The sequence below is a fragment of the Notolepis coatsorum genome (genome assembly GCF_963971535.1).
Source record: "Notolepis coatsorum genome assembly, chromosome: 3".
Taxonomy (NCBI): domain Eukaryota; kingdom Metazoa; phylum Chordata; class Actinopteri; order Aulopiformes; family Paralepididae; genus Notolepis; species Notolepis coatsorum.
In genome coordinates this window covers 169,687,723-169,703,611 of record NC_140167.1, presented here as the reverse complement: position 1 = coordinate 169,703,611, position 15,889 = coordinate 169,687,723, and the positions used below count along the sequence as shown (strand labels likewise).

At 43.5% G+C, this 15,889-nt stretch overlaps 1 protein-coding gene across 2 annotated transcripts in view; it reads left to right on the top strand.

The window, feature by feature from the left end:
- The window catches only part of fam124a (family with sequence similarity 124 member A), a 171,530-nt gene extending 155,912 nt beyond the window's left edge, over positions 1-15,618 (top strand). For both annotated transcript variants that reach the window (XM_084309643.1, XM_084309644.1), the window contains exon 4: positions 14,361-15,618. In XM_084309643.1, coding sequence (XP_084165769.1) covers positions 14,361-15,209 — 849 coding nt within the window. In that variant the 3' untranslated portion in view covers positions 15,210-15,618. The remainder of the gene's footprint in view (positions 1-14,360) is intronic.
- The last annotated feature ends 271 nt before the right edge of the window (positions 15,619-15,889 follow it).

Sequence of the window (15,889 nt, the reverse complement as noted above, 5' to 3'; positions counted from 1 at the left end):
GAGTAACATAGGTCTGAACTTGAGTTGTAGAAAAACTTGTTACTCAAGTTTTTCTGTAGTAGTTACTAGTTAGTAGTCCAGAGGTAGTATTTCCCCAGAAGTTGGTATGGCAAATCCAGACAGAGCCATAGCCTGAAGCCTTATGTAGTAGTAGTACATATCCAAATTTCATAAATATCCATTCAGAAATGAGTGATTAGGAGTGATTTTGGTGTGTACAAAGACAAACTCAGTTTTCTCATAGACTTCAATTCATTTGGCTTCCTGTTAAAGAATTTAGTTTTTCACCTAGATCCCTGATTCATACATCCCCACATGGGGTATCATTGGAAGCCACACTCATTGGCTACAACGATCCACAATCATTTTCGAGATCGGATCTATATTGACGGAACTACTGCAGCCTGAGTCTGGAGTGGTATTTTGCGCAATACCGTGTACTTTGCACAAGCCTCAAATACCGGCATGTAACTCGAGAACCGCTCAATGGATTTTGTCACCTGAAAGGGTTATCCACAGGCAACAAATGGGGCTTTAATTCGATATATATATTGTATTACAAAATATGCACATCCGAGCCACTAGGGATCGCCAAATTGCCGGTTGCAAAAAGTCCGAAAAACGATCCTGATATGGGCTGTTGCATGTTAAGAGAGTTTAAAAATGATGTTGTAATGTTACATATGCACATGTATCTACATATCGTATAGTACTAATTCATATATTTGACATATATAGTAATAACTAAATATATATTTTATATTCCGTTTAATCACCTGTACATTGTATACTATTGCACTTTACTGTTACATTTGCACTTTTTTTCATTGTAGGCTACTGTGCTTGTGCCTTATAATGACTGTTACAACCCCAGTATGTCTAGGGCAGTGTTTCCCAACCGGTGGTACGCGTACCACTAGTGGTACGTGGGTGGTCCCCAGGTGGTACGTGAAAAGATTTTGAAAAGTAAAATAAAATAAAAAGTTTTGTTTTTTTTATTTTTTTTTATTAGAAATTGTACAGGAAAACTGTACCCACATAATGAATAATGCATAATCTGTAATAATGTAACCAAAATTGGGGGCATTCAAATTAAGTAATCATTTGCTGGCTATAATTATATTATTATTGGCGCCGAGTTCAGCTTCCCGCCCGCCGGCGCCGGACTGTGTCAGCTGTCAGGTGTTCATTGAAGAAAAACAAAACTCTGAATTATCATCATTGTAGTGGCGCGCTGGCTAGCAAAACAACATCCTATCAAGTGAATGCGCTGGTGTTTATTGAGATAAAAATCATTATGGATCAATGGCTGAGTCGAGCTGGTTCATCCAGAAACAATGTAAAGCATATATGTTCGCTTTGCAGTTGGATGAATCGACGGATGTCAGTGGGGAAGCACAACTGATTGCGTTTGTGCGTTACAAAGATACTTTGGAGATGAACGAGCACATTCTGTTTTGCAAGAAACTCACGGGGAGAACTACTGTACTGGACGTTTTTAACGTTATTGACAATTTTTTCTCTCAACACAAGCTGGATTGGAAATACTGCTCTCATGTGTGCACAGACGGCGCCGCGGTGATGACCGGCAGAGTAAATGGATTAATGGCACACGTTAAAAAAGGTAAACCCTGACGTAGAATGAGTCCAGAGTTAAATGATGTTTTGAATGATGCCGTAAAAGTGATCAACTTCATACAGTCCAGGCCTTTGAATCATAGACTGTTTCAGTCACTTTGTGAAGACGGTAGGTCAGAACATAAACAGCTCCTGCTTCACACCGACGTCCGGTGGTTATCCCGAGGGAAGACGTTACAGCGGCTGTTTGAGCTGCGCAATGAAGTGAGGGCATTTCTGTCTGAGCACACACACCCCCTTGTGGCGATGTTCGACGACGCAGACTGGGTAGCCCGGCTGCGTGGGATACCTCTCTGATATTTTCAGCAAACTCAACCAGCTGAATCTCTCTCTTCAAGGTAAAGAGTCAGACACAACTGTTCTTAGCTTGTATGACAGGCTCAAGTGTCACATTAATTGGTAGGTTACTAACCTTTTTTTAGTCTTTAAACAATGGCTATTATAATTTATATGATTAGTTATGATTGAATATATGATTTAAGTGTCACATTAATTGTTGCATTGGGTCACACAGACAAAAATCTCCTCTTCTCTATCTCTCCTCATCACTTCTCTCCTTCTTCCACTCCCAGGTTTCACCTTAGCTACACACACACACACACACACACACACACACACACACACACAGGATGGGCCGCCATGTCAATTTTAATGTAGGGCCGCTGTGCCACGTATCGGCCGCCGTGCCGATTTGACTATACAAAGCGCTGTGCTATCATGGTGGCTGGTGGCTATCCATGGTGAATGGTGTCTCAGAACTAAAGCTTTACTTCAATAAACTGCCAACCTGTGTGACCATGTGACTTTATCCAGGTCTCACACACACACACACACACACACACACACAGCCCGTCTGCCACAATACATTTATTAATTATACATCCTGGGCATCACCACGATTGATCGCGTAGTAGGTGGTACTTTTGGTTGGCTTGAAATGCTTTGGTGGTACAGTACTCAAAAAAGGTTGGGAACCACTGGTCTAGGGGAAGGGGTGAATAACAAAAGATGATTGTGTTGTAATTAGTGATAAATGAACCAAATAATAAATAAAGCAATGCCCACAACAAGTTTAGGTGAAATAAAGTAATATATTGTGCCTTTTATATATACAAACAAAACAGACTAATAGACAATGACCATGGTGGATTTGATACACACAACCAAGTGGAAAAGGGGGGGGTAGAAGGGAAAAGGAGCTTGAATGATGCCAAAGGAATAAACTAAGTAAAACAAAACACAACTGACTCAGTAGGGAATATCTTGTCTACCTATACACAAACACAAAGGTCAAATAAAACCTACTGCTCACTATCTACACTGACTAACCAAACATATGTCCAAAACATACAATGAGTGGCATCACTCCTGACCTAGTGTGTCTAGACAATACTATCACTACGTGTAGCACCAAATGTGTTGGGCCCCTTACCTGCTCCAATTCCCAACCCACACACACACATATACACTTGTACCAAGTTGGCTAAATATATCAGAGTCAAACATTTAACCAACAGCATAGAGACAAAAAAGAGGGGGGGGAAACAGGAAGTGCCACATGGGTTTTTAAACAGGAGGGCTTCTGATTGGCTAACTGGTGATTTGCTTGATGGCTGGGATGACTGGCTGGTTTCCAATTAGTGTCCTGATGAAGGACAGGAACCTGGATCAGAGTATAGCAGGTTGAGTGAGAGAGAGAGAGAGAGAGAGAGAGAGAGAGAGAGAGAGAGAGAGAGAGAGAGAGAGAGAGAGACAAAAGTATAAACAACATACAACAGCCACATGCTGGAACGTAACAATGACAACAGACAACAGCCTGGAGGCTAGTGCTAGCTAGTTAACTTAGCTAATGAATACATAACACAACAGCCTGGAGGCTAGTGCTAGCTAGCTAACTTAGCTATTGAATACATAGGGTGACCATATTTTGATTTCCAAAAAAGAGGACATGCCCCCCCAGCCTCAAGATACTTAATGATACTCAGGCATGCGTTGCTCATGGGACGACTGGTTGCACTATGCTCCCGCGCATGCACATAGATGTTCCCTCGCATAGCACAGACTAAAGACAGTGCCTAATTGCCTCTACGAATGGAATGTAACACATTTCATTCACAAGTTTTGTGTGAATGTATCTGAGAACGTATTTGAACACACCTGACGACCGGCCATATTGTTATGCAAAGTAGTACTTAGCGAGTTGGCGCATCAGTCGGGTGCAGCGCATTCCTGTGTGCACGCGTGTGCACCTCCATGCATGTGCGTGCTTCTGCTCACAGACTGGTTGCACGGTGTGCAACCCCGTCCCATGAGCAACGCATGCCGATACTCAACGTTTACTCAAAGATGCATTATTGTTTTAATATATTTAAAGTATGCCTCCTCTCTATGGATATACAATTATTATTTATATTATTTTACTGTATATAACACAACACTATCTCTCTATAACCAAAGACACACCAAACCAAAGTTAACAATCAGCATGCTTGATGATTATGCCTAGAATTATCTGACAAATCTCAATGGCACAATAATTACTTAAAAATCAACCTGTAACAAAATAATAGCTCTCTTTTCAAGTCTTACTGGACAAAAATAAATAACAAAATATATGAAATAATAGAAAATATCTTTTTCAGACAAATCGTTTTTTTTGCCATGTTTCAATGAGATATTATGCAATGGTTTCTGCTGTCTCATTTGGTGTATTTAACCTCGATTCATTTTGTTTGCATGCCACCCATCTTCCAGTCAAAGTACTATTATGATTGGGAATATTGTCACTGCTCCGTGGTTACTCCTGTCTGTAGAAACACCACAGTACTGGATTTGATTTGAGTGCTTCATGTGCGACATCAATCGAGTCGAGTGGGGTGCTATAACACATTGGCTTCGGATTTAGTGCGCGCACTAGTGAACTTCGCCTCCCATTTGTTCCGACGGGTCGGTACATTTGGAATTTCTTCTGCAGTTCATCTGTAAAAGTACATTCTTTGGCATTGTGAATGTGAGCTGCGCTCCACTCTGTCCCCTCTTCCTCTGTTTGTGTGTGAGTGTAGTTGTAGAGCCGCCCACAAAGCTTCTCAGGGATTACGTCACACACGCAACAGATTACCGTAGTATTCTGTGCAATGCGCCAGTCAATTTAAGTATATGCAAACGGTCCGTGAAAGCCGGACATTTTCATGCATTTATAAACCCCCCCCGGACGGCCCGGACAGGGCGTGAAAAGAGGACATGTCCGGCCAAAAGAGGACGTTTGGTCACCCTAGAATACATAACACAACAGCCTGGAGGCTAGTGCTAGCTATCTAATTTAGCTATTGAATACCACTACAACCATATTATATAACTAGATTGTGCAAGGCGTAGTCTCCAGCGTAGTTCACCGGCGTCCATCTTGTCACAGGCAGCACGCCCACTCATAACATGAATGTCTATGGTGCGTACTATTGAAATAACCAATTGCTTGCTCAATTTTCAACCGATTTACAAACTGTTTGGTTTATTACAAACGTTATACGGATGCTTGGACATGTTGAAATTATTTTCATATGAAAGTCCATTAGCCCATTCTCTGTTGGAGTTTATATCCATCCTTGTAGCCTCTCTGCCAGCACTATTTGTCTATGGAGATGTTCACCTTCTTTGCAGGGCTATAACTTTTTAAATTGTATTGCTAAATTGACATTACTATGGCCCATTCAACATCAATTATCTATCGTTTAGGATGTAGGTACGTTTTACTCTTTCATTCACACATTCATACTAAAATACCATCCAGAGTATAAATATGTTTTTATCGTTTTCTGCTGTATTTCATAGAACGTGAGATATAGCCATAAATGCATATATTAGATGATCAAATGCAGTTTGATACCGATCAACGTTATATTAAAAATTTCAACTGTACATGATCCTAAACGTCATGACTGGTCATCTGCTGGTGACCGGAGGGGGGGGGTCGTTTATAATGCAATGACCGACGTTAAATGATTCATGTAGTATGGGTGATATATAGATCAGAGCAGTTTGTATGGATAATAATAATCAAAAAGGCTGAAACTCACGGCAGCTTCCTCTTACCGTTGGGCGATCACACTGGCGCAAACAGATCCCAGTTATGTGATCTAGGACCCAGTTCCGGTTTGTATAATACTAATATACGTCCAATCATGTTGTTTATTGAGTTATGGCAACGGATCGATATGCACAGTGTCTGGATAGAGTCCCGCGAGCGATAGCGAGTGGCCGGACGGAATAGGGGACGGACTAAGCACTTACGGCCACTTACGGTTTTGGCAACTCGCTGATCGGCCACCAGGTGGCGGTATTGAAGCGTTGCAGAATTGAGCGGAGTCCTACAACACCAGCTAAGACTCCGTGGGTGAAATGTGAATACCATGACGAAAATATGAAATATTGATCTCAAAGACGCCGTAACCCGTCATTGGCAGATTACGCATGGCAAGGAATGACGTGTAAACATGTCATTGGCGGAGAAAGGGTTAAAAGTATGCAGTATAATAACTACATCTCTGACGTTTATAACAAACCAAACCGTTTGAAAATCGGTTGAAAATTGAGCAAGCTATGGTTATTTCAATAGTACATGCACCATAGAGATTCATGTTATGTGGCAAGATGGCTGCCATGTGGCAACGTCGGTCTCCATTGGCCAGCAGCGCGGGTGAGTCATCTAGCCTTTATGTCTATGACTACAACTATGGTATTCCAAATCAATGCTATCTGAGTGATACATACAACTCTATCAAGGCAGACAAAGATTGTTTCAGTTAAATTGTTTATTAAACAATAAGCCAAGCTCTCTGCTCCAAAAGCAATTTAGTGCGTGCGTGCGTGTGTGTGTGTGTGGACCCTGATCTTTCTCCTCACTAGAGGATGAGGTGGCCAGGCTGGGCCCTGATCTTTCTCCTCACTTAGGAATCGGATGAGGTGGCTGGACCCTGATGTTTCTCCTCACTAGAGGATGAGGTGGCTGGACCTTGATCTTTCTCCTCACTAGAGGATGAGGTGGTCAGGCTGGACCCTGATCTTTCTCACAAGAGGCGGTTGTTCACGCAATGATTAAATAAAATTCCTCTCCGTCCTCCTCACCCTCTACCATCATTCCATCAAGTAACTTCCAGCTCGTATGTCTGTGTTCCCCTGCAGCAGACAAGTGGTAGGCATCAGGGATCGGTATGTGGTGTCACCGTCATATGGAAGTGTTTCTGTCGGCTTGGCGACAGTGTGATGTCTGTGTGATGGTATGGCATCACATACTGATCCAGAGCAGAGGAAAGCTCAGCTGCAATTGAGCTTTAGAAATGCTATGGAAAATGTATCTTGTGTGGACTACTTGTGTCGACAACTTGATCTACTGAAAAGTGATTTGATTCAGAAAACAGCGTCACCCCGGCCTGTCTCCGCTGCTTTTCTTTGGCCGTATATATATTAAACCACTGGACTCTGTCTATCCTTCTGCCGTCAAACATGTAAACTCGACACAGAAAGGCCCGGGAGATACCCGGCAACCTGGTCCCCATGTGGGAATTGAACCCAGTACCTTCTTGCTGTGAGGTGACAGTGTTAACCACTGCTCCACTGTGCCGCCTCATTGGTATTCATCATTGGTATTTGTTTATAATTTATCATTGGTAAACGTCCCCCTTACATCACACTATGGGAATGCGACCTTGACCTGACGGGTACCTTATCATATGCTGTTCAAAATGTAAAACAAATATTCAGATAGTCCAGCAGTGGCGGCTGCTGACCAAATTTCTTGGTGAAGCACAAAATTATTATATTATATTATATATTAAATTATATTTTTAAAACATCCCCAAGGCTGCAACACCCCCATTCCTCCCAGGTGTCAGGCTCCTCATTCGCTTCCATTCATTTTGGGGACCATGTTTAAATATCATACTTCTGAAGTATAAACAGCTGTGACGATTTCAATAAAACAGACCATTCTGAGTCAATGGTACATGCTTGTACAACTGTACAAGCAAAACTGTACATTGGAATATCTAACATGTATTTACCACCTTCCTCTGCAAGGCCACAGATGGGTTTTATGGACAATTACGTGGGTAATTTTTTTATTCCAGTCAACGCCGTACTGCGTGTGAGAGAGAGAGAGAGGGAGAGAGAGAGAGAAAGAGAGAGAGAGCGAGATAGACAGGGAGAGAGAGAGAGAGAGAAAGAGAGAGAGAGCGAGATAGACAGGGAGAGAGAGAGAGAGAGCGAGATAGACAGGGAGAGAGAGAGAGAGAGAGAGAGAGGGAGAGGCAGTGAGAGAGAGAGAGAGAAAGATAGACAGGGAGAGAGAGAGCGAGAGAGAGAGGGAGCATGAGAGACAGGGAGAGAGAGAAAAAGAGAGAGAAAAAGAGAGAGAAAGAAAGAGAGAGAGAGAGAAAGAAAGAGAAAGAAAGAGAGATATATATCGCGCCACTTACTCATATCAGACGTCACCTCACTGCATTTATGTGTATCAAATATCATGTATGTGACAAATAAACCTCTTGAATCTTGACTTGCCATATTCAATCAGTTTCAGTAACTACAGAACAGTACATTAGACTCACTTGTTGTTTGGTTGCATCGGGTTGGAACGAGCCTCGAGCCGTTGCGTTAACCCTTTGAGAAGCTTTTGTCAGCTGCTGGCAGGGCTTGATAAAGTGTATGTCCAGACTCCATATAGATCCAAATCCAACATTGTCAGTAATGTACAGTATCTCATGCTGATCTCTCCAACTCCTGAGATTACACTTCTTATATCTTGTTATTACCAAACCACGAGCCTAGCTAAGCTGACGCACTGAATCGAAACTACTACACTGGACTGACTGGCGCCGCCCCACCACAGTCAATAGGGTCTATGCAGTTCCGCGTAGCTGGCACCATTCTCTGATTGGATTTCAAGGCTGTCAATCATTCAATCCCCGTTCGTGAATGGCAAGCGCAAAAATGCACGGACCGGGCTTAGATGACGTTAATAGCCTATTTTGATTGGCTATTATATTCATAAGGTCAGCCCGTGCAGGATAGTTGCAGTGTGTTGCACTAAGTGCACACTGATCAGAGAGCTCAGAGCTGTCACTTGGCAATTTTTTAAGAAAAAAAAATTCACTGTAATTTTTTTACAGAGGAAACATTTCTAATAGAAAAATAATAATAATAATTTTAATATATATATGTATATATATAATAATAATAATAATTTTAATATATATATATATATATATATATATATATATATATATAGGGCTGGGCGATAAAACGATAACGATAACTATCGCGATAAATTATTTCCTCGAAATAAACATGAAACGTGGTCGCAAAGTTTCGATATATCGATTTTCCAAGCTTGGATATCAGCACACGCACTAACAACCAATCAGTGAAGGAGATGGCCGACAGTGAAGGAGACCCGCGGTGCACCTCTGGGTAGAGAGGTAGGACTCTAGTAGTAAACAAGGCTGGCTAGGATAACTAGCTTGCACGGCACTATTTTATATATTTACGTGCCGAGTATGTGTGTGGCGTGAATTCTGAGGCCACATTTATAGTAGTGTGGGGTATACAGTGGACGTCGTTTCAATATATTGGGGCGGAAGAGAGTATTTTAGGGTAATATTTATTACATTGTCATGGAATACACCGCTTAGACACAACAGGCTGGCTAGGTTAGGTTAGGTTAGGTTTACTTTATTTGTTCAAGGGGGACAGTGTACATTAATAAAACATTTTACAAATGTAAATGCACCCACTTTTAGCCAAAAGGCTAATTTCCATTGGTAGTCCCCCTGCCAGAAGGTACAGGCTAAAATCCTGTGTAAAAAAAGGGTTAGCAATAAAAACAGAATAAAATCAAGATAAATACATTAGAATAAAAACACAACAAAAGCACATAGACATAGTAGGGATACAGGTCACAATACAGTCATGGACACAAGGACAGAGCACATCATGACATATTAAGAGACCCAGACATAGACAGACGCACCATATCCATATCCACACACACATATACACATACAGACACCTCAGTGTTGACAGTTCTGGTTATCAATGAGCCATTCCCTAACCCTGCACTTGAATGAATGGTATGATGTGGACACTCTAATTGTTTGAGGAATTGAGTTCCATTGGTGGGATGCTCTGTATGAGAAGACGGCCTGGCCAAATACACTTTTTTTGAAAGGGATTGTACAGTCCCCCCTTGCCGCACCTCTAGTGTTCCTGCTAGGCTAGGATAACTAGCTTACGCGGCACTATTTTATATATTTACGTGCCGAGTATATGTGTGTCGTGAATTCTGAGGCCACGTTTATAGTAGTGTGGGGTATACAGTGGACGTCGTTCCAATATATTGGGGCGGAAGAGAGTATTTTAGGGTAATATTTAGTACATTGTCTGTCATGAGATACTCTGCTTGTCGGCTAACTGCTAACGTGCGCGGACTGATGACGACATCAACATTCGCAGCAGCAAAACAAGTCTATTATATATATCTATGCTATTAATAGCCCGTCCATCGGCGCCGGGCATAAGAAGTTAATTAAACTTGACAGACATTATATCGACGATAATTATCGATATCGAGTTATATGAAAATAATTTTATAGTTTTATCGCGATAACGTTTTTGGCCATATCGCCCAGCCCTATATATATATATGTAAATTAAAAATAATTATGAGTGAATTTGTGCTTCACGTGTTGTCATTGAATAACCTCCACTGTTATGGTAAAATTGCCAATTATTTACCGGTAAACCATCTCTTGTAAATAGGGGGCGCTGCAACACCCTCGCCACCCACCTGCCCGCGCCCATGATACTGCTAGTAGGCAGAACAGGGAACCATCAACCAACTGAATGAGCTTACATGTTCTGGTGGCTATCAATAGATTGGATAGGACTGCTGTGGGTGGGCAGTCAGAAGTGCTCAGGTCTGTTTGTCTTGCTGAGGTCAGATCTGAGGTCAGATCTGTGGCTGACCTGGCTTATCCCAGAATAACAAGACCTTGGAGAGAGTGAGGGTCCGATCATCATCATGTCGAGAGCCTCATTACCCAGAAACCCCTGCTGTTGTTGCTGCTCATGAGCATTGTGGTGTGTTGTCCATATGGAAAGCTGAATAACATGTCATATAAGATCAAATATGGAAATTCGGGCATCATAGCAGCATGGGAGAGGGGGGAGGGGAGGTACAGGTATGGGCAGGGTAATAGTAGAAAGACATAAATATAGGCAATAAAAATAGTTATAAGTATAAAGATATGATAAAAGTAAACAGTGTAAACAATATAATTAACTCTGACTATAGAAATAAACAAAGGTGCAGTGTAAACAAAGGTGCAGATGAGGGTCTGTATTCAGTTATATTATATGCATATCACATTGGACATGCAACTGATTTGAAAAACAAACGTTTACATACTAATAGTTTGACTGATCATGTAGGCTACTCACATAGGCTACAAATGCACACAAAGAAATGTATCCTACACACATGTGTGCACACACACACACACACACACACACCTGTCTTCCTCTGTTCTCTCTCTAGAGTCTGTAAATCAGGCTGTAAATCAGGCTGTAAATCAGATCCTTCGCAGTAGATGGTCCACAGCACTCAGACGGAACCTTGTCTCCCGACTTCGTTCATGCGTCGGAAAGACAAGTATATACAGCCATATTGATACACACACACACACACACCACTTCATGTCCGACCACGAAGAGAGAGAGGGGAGGAGGCAGAGTGAAGAGAGAGAGAGAGTGAGAGAGAGAGAGCGAGAGAAGCAGAACAAAGGGTATGAGGCTGGCTGGAGAGGAGGACAGAGGGAGCACTGGTTCAGAGGAGAGAGAGAGAGCAGAGAGAGAAAAGAGAGCAGAGAGAGAGAGAAAGATAGAGGAGAGAGAGAAAGATAGAGTAGAGAGAGGGAGAGAGAGAGTGAGAGAGAGAGCGAGAGAGAGAGAGGGCAGTGAGGTGTGGAGAAGGAAACACTAGGGCTTTGTAATACACTCATTCACTCGTTCACTCGCTCGCCCTCTTCCTCTCTCACGTGCATGCACATGCAATATCCCACTTCGGGCAAAGCACATGCCCTCTCACCAGCCGGGGCGCACACACACACACACACACACACACACTACTCCCTCCGCAGTGACATGTAAACTCCAGCGCACACAAACATGCACACATCAATAAGCAAATACACCATCTGGCATTCATCGAAAAGCATTTTGAAAACGGTGAGCGCAGCGTGAAAAGCTATAGTAGTAGCTTAACGAGGCATTCACTTAATCAAGCAACCACTTAACAAGGCACTCTTTTGTGTTAACCTCTTAACAAGCAATTTGCCTAATGAGCCGCGCTCAATAACCGTAGTAGTAGTAGCAGTTTAATCCGGACCAGAACCTTTCAGAGTAAAGGTTGTCGCCTTACTTGATGCGGTTTCCATCCTCCTGAAGTGTCTTGTCATCATTTGCAGGACTTTTAGAGCCAAGGCACGATTATAATTAGAGATGTTCCGATACCATTTTTTCCTTTCCGATCCGATTCCGATACCTAAGCTTTGGGTATCGGCCGATACCGATACTTATCCGATACCAGTGCATACATATAAAAAAAAAATAAAAAACTTATATAAATTACATATATATATATATTTTTTTACAGATACTGTTTTATATATACTGTTTTTTAGTAATAACTAGAAAGTAATGGTATTTATTCAACAGGTGATTGTATAGATTTGTATTACAGTAGTATCATTAATCAATGAGTATGGGGCTGCAGCACTGCAGATATACCCTACTCCAATGATCCACTCGCTTTGCACTCGCTACCCAGTGGCTCTGCAGATATACCCTACTCAGTCTACAAGGCTCCGTTGAAGTAGCAGAGGAACTGTTGTGATTTTTGCACAATAAATATTCAACATTCTCTTTTGAGACTCCGCCTCAGACTCTTATCATTTGGCACTAAAAGCTAAACATTGTCGCCGATATGGCTGTCCGCAACATGTCATTAATTGTGTACGCGACGTGCAATTGTGCAATGACGACGTTACCGTGAGCTAGGTTAGCTAGCAGGAGCTACCGGTATATGGAAAGACCATAGAAGACTGTAACGTTACTGGTGACATTGTGATTTAACTTGGAATACTCCTTTGCCAACTTGCTGTACTTTGCTTGCAGGTCTGCAGCCATTATTGTTGGATTATGAATAGCCCCAACTTTAGCCAAGGTAACGTTAAAGCTAGCTTTCGGTTAGCTGTTCAATGCTAATAACACCAGCCACCAAGCGAACTCATCAGAGCTCCCCGTCAACAGCGCTCTGTCGGGACAATGGCATTTTAAGAAAGTATCTGCTCTGCTGTTAAAATGACAAATGGCAATTGACACTTTAATTCACGGTCGATTAAGCACACGTTTGTTTTATAATGCTCACTCAGCGAGTAGGGTATATCTACAGAGCCCAACGTCCGCAGTGTTGTTGATAAATTACGTCATATGGTATCGGAGCGCAACATTAGAGGGTACTCGCCGATACCGATACCAGCATTTTAGGCAGTATCGGCGGCATTTCCGATACTGGTATCGGTATCGGAACAACTCTAATTATAATAGAGAAGCATTTATTTTGAACATCTGTTAAAGTCAAACATTTGATTAGAAAACAACTTGTCACTGGAAAGACCTGAATGTCATGAGGGCTTGCGGTTAAAAACGTACAGTAGTTCACGTGCGGTGGTAACAGTTGGTCCCAGAAACCTGTCTTGCACACAAACCTGTCTGTGCACTTAGCCATTACAAATACCGTGAGCATAAATACGTTCCCGTCGGAATCACTGTGGAAGGTCGTTGCTTCTCTCCGGATTGTTTGGTGGGAAAGCTGGATGACAAGACAGACATGAGAATAGCAACATGGAGAAGTCATCAGTGTGTTGCGAGCATGAGAAATGTCAGTCTGTCAGTCCAGGATTTCTTGGAGAGAGTGGAGGTATACGCTAGAGGGTCACTGTTTAGGGAAGCAAACAGATTGCTTTTAATCCCAACGAGTCTGTTTAGCAACAACATTTCACTTGAATGCGTGAATTGTGGACACGCTACCTCCGTCTAGCTGTTTTCCCCAGACCTGAGTTTCTACAGATCATAAAGTTCTAGTTTCTGGCCGTAACAAGGCCTCTTTGAGCTGCTGTGCCGAGATGCTCGGGTACACATTAAGTGTGTGTGCGATACATGTAGACTTGTCCTTGAGGACACTGATGGCTTCTCCAGCTGCTGTTTCAATTCATAAACCAGCTAGCTAAAAAAGCGGGGGCCCCTTCAGTGAGCCCTGGGGTTCTCCCATACCCCTCTCCCTCGCTCCACTGCCTGTACTGTAGCGTGTGGACTCCTTAGTTGCGCAGGAAACTTGCAGAAGGAGGTTAATTGTCCTGACTGTGTGCCTCCATTCTTCTGTATTCCCCTGTGACTTCATATTTCAGTAAATTTATCGGTTTGGGAGGAGGGGAGAATTCCTCTGTTCTTTTTCTGTGGTCAGGTTTTTAACTACAGCGAGACTAGACATCACACAATCTGATCTCAGAAGAGCAAATCTTGCAGCAACCAAATGGGGCATTATGCAATGAGGTCACTATACACTCAAAGTGTTCCGATATGCATGTTCTGATTGCTTCTTTCTTGTTACGCAGGTCCAAGGCGCACGCTACAACTGCAGACAAGATGTCTCCCCCTCCGCTGCCGAATCGGCCTCGGCTCCGTCCACCTTCAGCCGCAGCACCGCCTCGTCATACAGGAACCGCCGGCACCATCGGTGTTCGTCGTCGTCGCGCCCCAGGGTCCAGAGCCAGACCTCCCAGAACTCCCTCCCTCTGTCCCGTTTCGAGCAGGAGGAGGAGGAGGAGGAGGAGGAGCAGGAGCCGTGGGCTCTCCAACGCCACCCGGACCTCTGGAGGGGCCAGTGGAGGAGCCAGCAGTCCAGTTCCCTCTTCTCTCTGCCCAGCCAATGGCCAGGCGGCCCCCGCTCCACCTGCTCCTCCCCCGGGCCCTCGACCAGCCCCCATTCGGGGAGTCACTCCCTCTCCCGGAGCTCCTCCGTCATACCGCCCTTCCGGATCAACGTGGACGCCCTGGTCGGCGCGGAGGAGACGGACGTGGACACGGGGGATAAAGTGGATACGGAGAGCGATATGGACCTGACGGTGGTGTCGGCGTACGTCAAACCCGGCTTACCGCAGACGCCCCGCCCCTTATCGGCTTCGCCGGAGGACGTGGCCCCCCCCTTCGCCCCTGGCACCTCTGGTCGAAAGGCATTCACGTTGGGCCGCCCTGCCGTTCCCGTAAGGACGAGTAGCCTGTCTTCTAATTGCAGGCCGTCTACCTTGCAGAGGTCAGGCCCCAACGGTACCTGCATGAACAGGAGTGGAACTCCCTCCCTGAGTGTCTCCTCAAACCAATGGGATAGTTCCAATAGCATTAGCAGGCCAGTAACAGACAAGAGTTGTCAAAAGGTAGAGGACGGGCAGGAATTCTACATTTGATGAACTTGAAGGGACACATTGGCCAGTTAGGACGACCAGACTTTGTAGCTCTGCCCTGCCCCCTGGTGACTGATGGTGGAAGTGCAAATGACTTTGTGAGGAAACCACTTCAACTTCACTGCATCCCAGCGCCTGTCTTTGTGGTTTGTTCTTACATATTACTTTCACATATTCGTGTTTATGGTGTTTTTGTACAATGAGCTACGGTAGAGAATATTTGATATTGACTGACTTCATGAGCACTGAGAGGCCAATCGTTTGACACAAAAAACACGATTGAATTGACCGATCCCAAACCCCACCCTCTTTTCCTCGATCCTCCAATCACAACTGTCACTGTTTGAGATAGGTCAATTGAATCAAGTTGTTTTTGTGTGTGCTACATGCTACCACCTTTATAGTTAACTAAGCTAGACCACTGAACCCCAGTTTCCATCATGTTTGTAAGGTGTGTATGTGAACACACCATCTGAGGTGGGGACATCGCTACATGGATGTTGATTTTGAAATAGTAATTTTGATTAGAAAACGCATGAGTATGTAAGGAGGGAGGGGGGGGGCTTCTTAAAATTCTATCATACTGTACTGTATAGCCATGAATTATTCTTTTAGGGACACGTTTAGTGCAATGGTGTCCTCTTGTGATGTACTTTAAAATCAGTCAGTTTAATTTACGTCTC